An 11,652-nucleotide genomic window follows, 5' to 3' on the forward strand; every position below is an offset into this window, starting at 1 on the left:
TTTAGTATGCTAGTAAGGATGGTTAAAGGAGTGTATCTACCAAGTTTCAGCTTTTTACTAATTTTTTCCGACCTTGGCCAAAAAATGGTCTAATATTACTGACCTACCTGTCGTATACCTGGATAGAAGATTACGTGGACCCACAAATACACTATTACTGATCAAAACAATATTTCTCTACAGTTTTCTAAATATTTTGATATTTAGTCGCCCGCCGCCATATTCTACCTGTGAGTACTTTTTAAAGATGCTGAACAAACAAATATTGCTACGTCTATACTGAATTTCAGTTTGAAGGGCTTTAATTTTCAAATCTGTTACATGCAAAGATGTGTTTATTTTAAAGGAACTGCCCATAGTTTGCTGCTATAGTAAGGACAAGGGCGAGGAACTAATTTAAGATGCTCGTTCAGAGCAAGCTGTTGTAGCGCATGTTATTGCGGGGGGGGGGGGGGGGGCAGTTCCTTCATCCAAGACAGGAGACGGCTACGGTAACATCGTTCCCACTAATGAAGCCTGTAGAACGACTACACCTGCAGGTTGTTTTCTTTATACTTAGGCTATTTACAAGGTGATTCTGTTGTCCTCGTGTTTGTAGGAGCCCAGATTGTTTTCTTTATACTTGGGCTATTTACAAGGTGATTCTGTTGTCCTCGTGTTTGTAGGAGCCCAGATTGTTTTCTTTATACTTAGTTTACAAGGTGATTCTGTTGTCCTCGTGTTTGTAGAAGCCCAGGTTGTTTTCTTTATACTTAGGCTATTTACAAGGTGATTCTGTTGTCCTCGTGTTTGTAGGAGCCCAGGTTGTTTTCTGTATACTTAGGCTATTTACAAGGTGATTCTGTTGTCCTCGTGTTTGTAGGAGCCCAGGTTGTTTTCTGTATACTTAGGCTATTTACAAGGTGATTCTGTTGTCCTCGTGTTTGTAGGAGCCCAGGTTGTTTTCTTTATACTTAGTTTACAAGGTGATTCTGTTGTCCTCGTGTTTGTAGGAGCCCAGGTTGTTTTCTGTATACTTAGGCTATTTACAAGGTGATTGTGTTGTCCTCGTGTTTGTAGGAGCCCAGATTGTTTTCTTTATACTTAGGCTATTTACAAGGTGATTCTGTTGTCCTCGTGTTTGTAGGAGCCCAGGTTGTTTTCTTTATACTTAGGCTATTTACACGGTGATCCTGTTGTCCTCGTGTTTGTAGGAGCCCAGGTTGTTTTCTTTATACTTAGGCTATTTACAAGGTGATTCTGTTGTCCTCGTGTTTGTAGGAGCCCAGGTTGTTTTCTTTATACTTAGGCTATTTACAAGGCTAGGAGCCCAGGTTGTTTTCTTTATACTTAGGCTATTTACAAGGTGATTCTGTTGTTCTCGTGTTTGTAGGAGCCCGATCTAGAGTTTACCTCACTGTAATGGCGTACGTAGCATAAGAAAGTAAAGTGAAGTTTGAAGCTACCACAAGCATTCGACCAGAAACACACTGGATGCTTTAATCAAGAAGTAAAATTCAGGAAATTGGTTCCACCATATTGTTCAGCTCTTTGCAAACTGTTTCCTGCTACAATATAGGCCCCTATTAGGTGTTTTTTTCCTCGTGTAAGCAGAAAACATCTGTCGATGGTAGATAACTGAGAATAATCGCTGTAACACCGAAGACGAATGGCATATTTCTTTCTTCTTATTTCTCCAACTCGTGTCCTAAAGAATATATATATTTTTAAAACCCACAAGACATTCACGATTCAACTAACAAGTCTTTACTTGTGGCAGTGAATTTAACTTTGTTAGTCAGCACGTGAGAAAATTGGCTGGATGCCGTGTTTGTGTTTTCTAACAAGGAGAGAGAAAGACGTGGTTTTCCGTTTTACTTAAAGCCATCACTTCCGAAACGCGCGCCAATCGATGAGTTTTCGCCTCGCGCTGTGAGGAAATTGGTTCCACCATTTTGTTCAGCTCTTTGCAAACTGTTTCCGGCTACAAACGCTGTCTCTTCCGGTCTATCATTACCAGCAGCCTCGGTTGTCAAGACACAATGAGTTGAAATCAAACTGACAAAATCTATATGTTCCACAGTGCATTTGGTGATAATACGAAATCCAAGATGCAATTTGTGGACCGGACATAAAACATGATTATTGTTATTCAACAAAATTGAACAATACGAAGTAAGCTAATTTATTACGAAGTGCAATTATACTCGCTTATTTAAAGAAGCTGTCTAAGATGTTTTCGACAAATAATATTTTGGTATTTTGTATTAGAAAATAAAATGAAGTTTCACCTAGTGCAAACACTAAGACGATCAGAATTCCGAAACACGTTTAATATTCAACCACTAATATTTTATTTAGAAAAATATATGTAATATGTAATAACAGTGGATAAATGGTATCTTTGGTCGACATCATTTTAGCAATGGACGAAAATTCAGGATAATCCCTTTAAGATTTCCCAAAGTTTATTAATACTGTATTAAAGACGCCAATCAATCCCTTTAAGATTTCCCAAAGTTTATTAATACTGTATTAAAGAGGACAATCAACCATGTAGTGAATTCTGCCGTACGCCGCACACCCAGTGCGTGTGAATCTAACTAAAACAGGTACGTGAAGTGAACCACAGACGTGTAAAAACCGGTCACCTGTATTCTGACTTAAACAGCCACAGTGCAGCATAAACCAAAACACAATAGATTTATTTATACATCGATATTGAACTCCAGTGAAGTGTGATAGGTAATATGTATCGCATTCTGATACGAACGTACATGTATGGCAGTTCTGATATCAGCTCTATTTTTGGCGGTCAGACAGGTTTTCTTTCTTATACACCCTGACTGGTGGTCTCCGTGTAGACCTCATTAGTAAACAACAAGTCTGGCGTTAGACGTCAGAATATTGCCTAGGCACACAAAAATGTGTTTCCGGGAACGTGTCGACTTTTTTTTTTTCTTCTTCTTTTTTTTTCTTTTTTTGAGAAGGTAAACTCTTTTTGTAAGTAAATGGGTTTGTAATGTTATTTTTTAAAACTCTTTTCATCTACATATTATTTTTTTAAAAATAAAAACAAATAAAATAGATCGATTTTTTTTTTTTTCTACTTAGAGTCGGTTTTTCGGAAACATATTTTAGACCCTACAGACGTTGACATTCTAAACAAGAACATGTATTTACTATCTAACTGTAGTCCATTTACAAGTATCTTTTAAAATCATTGTCTTGTGGCCATCAGCCGCTCCTATATCCCTATATTACGCCGATTCAACGGTTGCCATAGTGTGCATGGCCCGTATCAAAGTAGTTTTGTCACCGCACTTTAATCACCGCAGGTCTGTTCTCGTCAAGTGCTGTTAACACCACGCCGGTTTTTATTGTTGTCTGGATAGCAAGGCAATGTCTGTTTCAAGACCAACCGGCACCTTACAAACACCAGCTGTTAAATGTAAAATATAGGTTCATTTTCACACAAATGTGTAAGATGAAGAAAAAACTGCTGTTGGGGCGGGCGGGTTGGGTTCAGGATAGTTCTTTGGTTTTCTAAAATGGTAGCATGGGCGTTATTCTCTCTTCAATATGCCTAAACATAATCCACGGGTGCCACATTTAGTTTAAAAAGAAACAGGTTTGGAATTAAAATAGGCTACACTTTTTTGACAAATGTCAGACAGATGGTCCAGACACGATAGCATATGCCATCGATGTGGCACAGGGTATGTCAACTTTCAAAAACACTGATGTCATCACTGTTTGAACAGTGGTTCATGAGTGTATATCAACAGAAATGTGTAAATATCCATTGAACTCTGTCTTATACAGGTTTAGATTTGTTTAAGCAGTATTAGGACTGGTAGGCCTCCTACAGACGAAGTAGCAGGATTATCATCTTGTAGTGACAGTCCTCGTAATGGCGAAACATATTGCATGATATTGTCAAAACATCCTTTTGTCTGCCTTGTGTAGAACACTGTTAATAGCCATAGGCAACCGTGCAAACCATTTCTGTTACAGAAACTCTTTCACATGGTAACCATTTCGAAAGCTTTGTTGCTTACACATATCGCTACTAAGTAACTTAGAAAACATAATAACACATAGATGAAATCTATTTCAAGCTCTTGGTTGACAAACTAGATGTTAAAATCATAAAAATCTAAAGTTAAAATATTCTAAAATATTTTTAGGAACATTTTCCGACGTCCGATGCCACCCTAAACATTTGTTCTTCATTATGTTATTCCATTTGTTTCCCCGCAACCTCTAATTCAGAATGTCATTTGATGGGCCTATCTGGTAAGAAAGAGATCTCAAACACTATTTCCAGGTACTGTTTTGGCAAGCCCTCCAGTCAAGTATATGGTGTATTCGTGTCAGAAAGAGATCTCAAATACTATTTCCAGGTACTGTTTTGGCAAGCCCTCCAGTCAAGTATATGGTGTATTCGTGTGAGAAAGAGATCTCAAACACTATTTCCAGGTACTGTTTTGGCAAGCCCTCCAGTCAAGTATATGGTGTATTCGTGTCAGAAAGAGATCTCAAACACTATTTCCAGGTACTGTTTTGGCAAGCCCTCCAGTCAAGTATATGGTGTATTCGTGTCAGAAAGGAGAGTCGTTGAGTGTGAACCAGAGTCTGATCCTGGAACTGACGAAGACGTTAAGCACGGACCGTGAGAAGATCGGACACCTACACTGTGCCGTAGATATCATCGTTCAGCCGTACAGGCGGGTATTCCTCCACTTCATCTCGCTTGACATCTCAGACGACACTGTGACACCAGACAGGTGAGTGTTACTGTGACACCAGATAGGCGGGTGTTTCTCCACTTCATCTCGCTCGACATCTCAGACGACACTGTGACACCAGACAGGTGAGTGTTACTATGACACCAGACAGGTGAGTGTTACTGTGACACCAGACAGGTGAGTGTTACTGTGACACCATATAGGTGAGTGTTACTGTGACACCATATAGGTGAGTGTTACTGTGACACCAGACAGGTGAATGCTACTGTGACACCAGATAGGTGTGTTCAGCAATCTCCCTCTCTCTCTCTCTCTCTCTCTCTCTCTCTCTCTCTCTCTCTCTCTCTCTCTCTCTCTCTCTCTCTCTCTCTCTCTCTGATTTTCTCTATGTTATTATTTGATATCTGGCTCTTTCAGTTTTATAAATAATTAAATAATTTTAAAAAACAAGACACTTAGTTATGGGTTGACACATGAACATTTAGTATGCTGTAAAACCAGACTACATATAACTTTATGTTGACTTCTAAATGGATCGTGTTTTAACTGCACCACTGTTCTGTTAGATTCCATATCTACGACTACACCCCGGGCGGGAAGCGACGCCGTCTGACCCCGTCCATGGGGTTGTACGGGGTGCTGGAGCGGCCCTTCTACCCCTTCAACACCGCCGGCATCGACATCGTGGACTACAAGTCGTCTGGGCGGCGCCTACGTCTCGACTACCTCGGCAAACCGACTCTCATTCACGAAGGATTCAAGATTCTTATCACCTCCTTTAAAGGTATGTCACCAAAGACTGGGTGCAGGACAGGCGTGCCTGAACCTTGATTAGATCATATAGGCACGTTAATAGAGTTACCGGAACAGGTGTGTTATGGTGCTGAGAACTGATACGTGTTCAGGAGGGCGAGTGATCGCGGCCGCTCGTCCGCTGGTTTTGTTTTACTCTAACCTTAAATGAATGTGATATGACAGAAGACGATGACACCGGTCAAATTGTTGGCGAGCGCTCGCCCTCCTAAACACGTCAAATGTTTGTTGTTTTTCAAAATTGCATGATGACCTAAAGTTTTTTTGTTTTTTTCTAAATTATTATTATTATTAAAATGTAAAATTTTGAACGACATGCCTATTAAAATGACAGCTAAATAATTTCATTTACTAGTAGAAAAAATAAATATTATGAAATCTGTAAGGAGTTATTGACAGGTTAATCACGGAATGTCGCAGTTATTTTGTTGGTTTTTACCAGTTATTCCTCAACGGCCAAAGACTGGATGTTGTTTTGGTGGAAGTAACGTCAATTTTTCTGTTTACTCTCTATTCTCAAACGAGATTCTTGAATTTCGAAAAACACCACTAGAGTTTACGTCGAAAAACGAAACACTCCAATATTTGCGAGTTAATCTCACACACACGCATAGACAAACAGACAAACAGACATACAGACACAAACACAAACACAAACAGTGACATACAAACAGAGAGACAGAGAGAGAGAGAGAGAGAGAGAGAGAGAGAGAGAGAGAGAGAGAGAGAGAGAGAGAGAGAGAGAGAGAGAGAGAAAGAGAGGTTGGTGAAGATAACATTAAGGCAATATTTCTAAAAGTATTATATTATTATTTGTCAGATGCCAGTGGCGGGTCCAGCTGTGGTCCGGGGTGGTTCGCGTGTCCGTTTGAGCCGATCTGCGTGCCTCTGAGCACGAGGTGTGACGGAAGTCCGAACTGTGGACGACGAGACAGCGGTGACGAACAGCGGTGTCACCCCCTGGAGCACGTCGTCACCAACGTCGAGGGTCAGTGATAGTTTGCTTCAAATATTAAAACGCTAAGAACCATACTGTCAAAAAGAGACCATCGTTTATATCATCAAAATATAAAAGTGCCGTATTTTAAACGTTTAAGCACACAGAATCATGGCCAATAGAAGTAACACAATTCATTGTTTGAAATTCAAGTTTTGTGATATTTATTATTTGAAGGCTCTTTAGAACATCATACCATCTTGGGTTTTTCAAATAAAACTTAGTTATGGCGATTACACGATTAACTTAAACGACACAGAGCAATCGGTTAATAGTGTTCATTTCATGCAGCAACCAATGAGATGTCTTGAAACCTATATGCCACAAACGTGTAGCTCTGCGCTTGGTTATACAAATCGCATGGTGTTCTCTCCACGGGGTGTATAAGAAATGTTATTAATATTCCACTGTTTGTTTCTGTAAAATGTATGATGTTGTTCTTACGCCTTTGTTTATTTTTAGAGTCGGTCATTCACGTCGCAGTCACCGGTGTTGCCGCCTTTGTCGTCTTCCTCATTGTGGTCGTCGTCGTGTACTTCGTGGTGAGAAGAATAAATCAGAAGAGGTTGGTTTCAGAAAACATATTGTGAATTTTTAAATTATGTTTGTGGCTAATGAAATGTTTTCACAATTTTCCATAGGTGTAAAATTATCTTTTCTTTTCTTTCTTTATATATATATTTTTAACTTTCATTTCAATAGAGCAAAGCTGAAAATGCAATGTAGGCCCTATTTTGTTTTCAACGTGTGATAACAAGTTCACATGTATATCAAAGAACCACAATAAAAAGAAAGTATTTATTTATCGTTTTAAATTGTCCTAATGTGTTGAAGAACCAAACCATGGAGTCTTGACAAAATATTCTTATCCTTCAGATTTTCCAAGCGTCGTGGCATGTGTTTACTAAACGGGACAGTGGCGACATTCAACAAGGACGAAGACACTGCCCGCCTGTACGCACCACCCTCCTACGAGGACGTGGTCACTGTCTCTGACGACAGTCTAGGACCCCCTCCAGAGTACAGCACTGTCAGGTTCAACGATTCTCGCAAATTTCGGTACCGCCCTGTGGTAGATCGACCCCCTAGTAAGTCGACAGAAGTAGCCATGCTACACGCGGCCCCGAAATCAAGACAGAAGTTGTTACATGACGTAGAGCAGTGTGACGTCACGAGTGATAGTGACGTGGAGTCGGACTTGGGTCTCTCTCCCGACTCGGGTGTCAGCATGACCCGAGATTCCGAGTCCGACCTCGCTAAACAAGAACAAACAGCGCCAGCTTACAAACTAGTTCCGATAAAGACAGACAACTCTAAGTGTTACGAATCTGACGAGGAGTTGTCTGCCCATATACATTCTGATAAATTGCTTCCGTCTTCGTGTCCAAAAGGTCTTGCCAGTAAAGAAAGAACCGATGATGCGGTTTCGCCAACCTGCAACGACAAGGGAGACTACCAGGACATCCATTGCCCAGTGACAAAGGGCAGACAACCCAGTGCACCTGAGGCGGAGATAACTGTGTGAAGATCTGTGAGAGTTAAATATCAGGGCCGTAGCTAGCGGTGGGGGGGGGGGGGGGGAGGGGAAAAATCCGGAAAGCATTATAGAAACTTAAAGAAAATTCTCTTCTTAACTGTTTAAGGAGTTTTAGACTATTAACTACTCAGTTGCCCCCCCCCCCCCCCCACAAAAAAATCCTAGCTACGTCACTGAATATTCATACTGCTGTTGAGAAGATGAAGTACTGCAAAGCGTTATACATTCCATGTTATTTGGGGCTTGCAGAATAATGTGTACAGAGCTAGTAAACATGTACAGAGAAACGTGTATTAAGCAGCCAGCTGAACGAGTAACAGACTGTATTGGTGTATCAAAGTGGCAAAATAATACTTGAAAGTATTTCAGCCAGTGTACCATAACTGGTATATCAAAAGCTGTGGAATGTGATATCCTGTCTGTAGGAAGGTGCATATAAAAGATACCTTGCTACTAATGGAAAAATGCAGCGGGTTTCCTCTCTAAAATTATATGTCAAATATATTTGACATCCAATAGCCGATGATTAATAAATCAATGTGCACTAGTGGTATCGTTAAACAAAACAAGTTTTAACTGAAAATCGATGATAAGAAATAGGCAATCGCATCTTAAGTTACAATTGGTATATCAAAGGCCGTGGTATGTGCTGTCCTGTCTGTAAGATATAAAAGTGAAGTGAAGTTCATATAAAATATCCCTTGCTTCTAATGGCAAACTGCTGCGGGTTTCCCCTAATACTATGTTATAGTTACCAAATGTTGACATCCAGTAGTGGATGCATAAATCAATGTGCTGTAGTGGTTTCATTAAACAAAATCAAACTTTTAAACATTAACTTAGCAAGTTTTACGACAAATGCCCACTTAGCGATATATATGAAGTATGTATCAAGATAGATCTTGACGGATCAATCTGTTGGGTGTTTGTTTCTGTTTCACTGTGTATATTATCCAATATCAGTGTGCTTAAAAACGGTCATACTTTTTCAAAGAAGGATTTTAGCTGCAGATAGTTTGGGCATATTAGATTGTAATTACTTCACATGTATATATCCTTCCAGTTCAGTAAAATGCTTTATTTTACCACTGTTTATTGAAACATCTAAGAAACATTACTGAAACCAGCCACGTGATCTCCCTGATGGTTTCGATTTGGTCATTGTGTGACGTGGCACTTGTCAAAATCTGTCATCAAAGACAAGTGATGAAGAAGTGTGTTAAAACTGATTCATCGAATCACCCATGTAAAACGAAATGTGTTTTTAGACTTGCTACCCAGACACTGAGGGCTGAATGTCTTACACGTGTGTACCTACATACACTTACCAGTGTTTAATATTAACAGTCTTCGTAAATTCGTCCCTGATAGAGTGGCACAAAGGAGAATACTGCTGCATGGACAGATTTGGAGAAAGCATCGGCTCAAAACACATTTCACATCGTGACAAACCGAAAACCGAAAGAGAACTCGAATAATGAAATCAAGATAATGATGATAGACACTTGATATTCGTTGCTTATTGACGTTTTCTTCTTTCTGTGCATCCTATAGAAAGTAGTGGTTAGAAGCCGACTAATTTGTTTGCCGTTTCATGTTTACCCGAACTAACAGTACTCCTGTTTTTAAATGTATTTTATTCGTGTGTGCTATTTTATGTTTATTCGCTGAAACTGCCAGTATATGGCTTGTGCCTTGAACTAGGAATAATTTTATGAAATATTCTTATGTTAATTAACATTTGTGTGGATGATATTGTTATGTATTCTCTCCAATAAACTGTGATAATATTAATAATAATAATATGAAAATAAAAACGTCCAAGTGAATATATGTGTTACTAACTTTCTATACTGGGAAGACAGGCCAGGTAGTGTGAAGAGTTTAAACAGTATATATTATCTGAGATAAATATTTAAACATTAGTATACACATTTTATTGCAAATGTGGATTCGCGTTTTACCCCGGCCGAAACAGTGCTCCACAAAGGGTACATTATAAGCCGTCTTGAAACGTTCTGTCACTGGGAAAGTGCATATAAAAGATCCCTTGTTGCTTTATCTTATCGGTGGGAGTAGCCTGTGTGGTGGCAGCGGGTTTCCACTTTGTTTAGATCGACTAAACACAGGAATACCTACATGTATAGGCTAGACTCCAAATAGCCGTGCATATTCATACACGTGTACAGACCTTTGTTTGACACCCAGAAGTATTTGTGTATTTTAGTGATGGGGTGTCGTTAAATATTCATACACGTGTACAGACCTTTGTTTGACACCCAGAAGTATTTGTGTATTTTTGTGATGGGGTGTCGTTAAATATTCATACACGTGTACAGACCTTTGTTTGACACCCAGAAGTATTTGTGTATTTTTGTGATTTCGTTAAATATTCATACACGTGATACCTTTGGGAAGTATTTGTCGTTAAATATTCATACACGTGTACAGACCTTTGTTTGACACCCAGAAGTATTTGTGTATTTTAGTGATGGGGTGTCGTTAAATATTCATACACGTGTACAGACCTTTGTTTGACACCCAGAAGTATTTGTGTATTTTAGTGATGGGATGTCGTTAAATATTCATCCACGTGTACAGACCTTTGTTTGACACCCAGAAGTATTTGTGTATTTTTGTGATGGGGTGTCGTTAAATATTCATACACGTGTACAGACCTTTGTTTGACACCCAGAAGTATTTGTGTATTTTAGTGATGGGGTGTCGTTAAATATTCATACACGTGTACAGACCTTTGTTTGACACCCAGAAGTATTTGTGTATTTTAGTGATGGGGTGTCGTTAAATATTCATACACGTGTACAGACCTTTGTTTGACACCCAGAAGTATTTGTGTATTTTAGTGATGGGGTGTCGTTAAATATTCATACACGTGTACAGACCTTTGTTTGATACCCAGAAGTATTTGTGTATTTTAGTGATGGGGTGTCGTTAAATATTCATACACGTGTACAGACCTTTGTTTGACACCCAGAAGTATTTGTGTATTTTAGTGATGGGATGTCGTTAAATATTCATCCACTCCAAATTGCTGTAGTTTAATAAAATGTGCTGAGGTGTTAAACAAACATTCCTTTTCTTTCCTGTATTGCAGACGACAGGTAAATCTTTAGGTGAAATTGCTGATTTACTCTGCATAGGGGAGATAACTGGAAAGTTTCAATACTATGGAATATCACAGTTGTTTCATCCTTATTCCACACCTTACCCAGTTATATATAAGGAAGGAAGGAAATGTTTTATTCAACGACGCACTCAACACATTTTTTTACGGTTATATGGCGTCGGACATATGGTTAAGGACCACACAGATATTGCGAGAGGAAACTCGCTGTCGCCATTTCATGGGCTACTCTTTTCGATTAGCAGCAAGGGATCTTTTATATGCACCATCCCACAGACAGGATAGTACATACCACGGTCTTTGTTACACCAATTGTGGAGCACTGGCTGGAACGAGAAATAGCCCAATGGGCCCACCGACGGGAATCGATCCTAGATCAATCGCGCATCTGGTGATCGCTGTAGCACTTAGCTACGTCCCGCCCCAGATA

At 39.5% G+C, this 11,652-nt stretch overlaps 1 protein-coding gene across 1 annotated transcript in view; it reads left to right on the forward strand.

Annotated features, from left to right (window-relative positions):
- The window catches only part of LOC121369385, a 30,835-nt gene extending 20,935 nt beyond the window's left edge, over positions 1-9,900 (forward strand). Inside the window, exons 2-6 of the mRNA XM_041494451.1 lie at positions 4,538-4,769; positions 5,297-5,514; positions 6,364-6,531; positions 7,003-7,105; positions 7,417-9,900. Of these exons, the coding sequence (XP_041350385.1) occupies positions 4,538-4,769; positions 5,297-5,514; positions 6,364-6,531; positions 7,003-7,105; positions 7,417-8,065 (1,370 nt within the window). The 3' untranslated portion in view covers positions 8,066-9,900. The remainder of the gene's footprint in view (positions 1-4,537; positions 4,770-5,296; positions 5,515-6,363; positions 6,532-7,002; positions 7,106-7,416) is intronic.
- The last annotated feature ends 1,752 nt before the right edge of the window (positions 9,901-11,652 follow it).

Source organism: Gigantopelta aegis, chromosome 3, assembly GCF_016097555.1.
Source record: "Gigantopelta aegis isolate Gae_Host chromosome 3, Gae_host_genome, whole genome shotgun sequence".
Classification (NCBI taxonomy): Eukaryota; Metazoa; Mollusca; class Gastropoda; order Neomphalida; family Peltospiridae; genus Gigantopelta; species Gigantopelta aegis.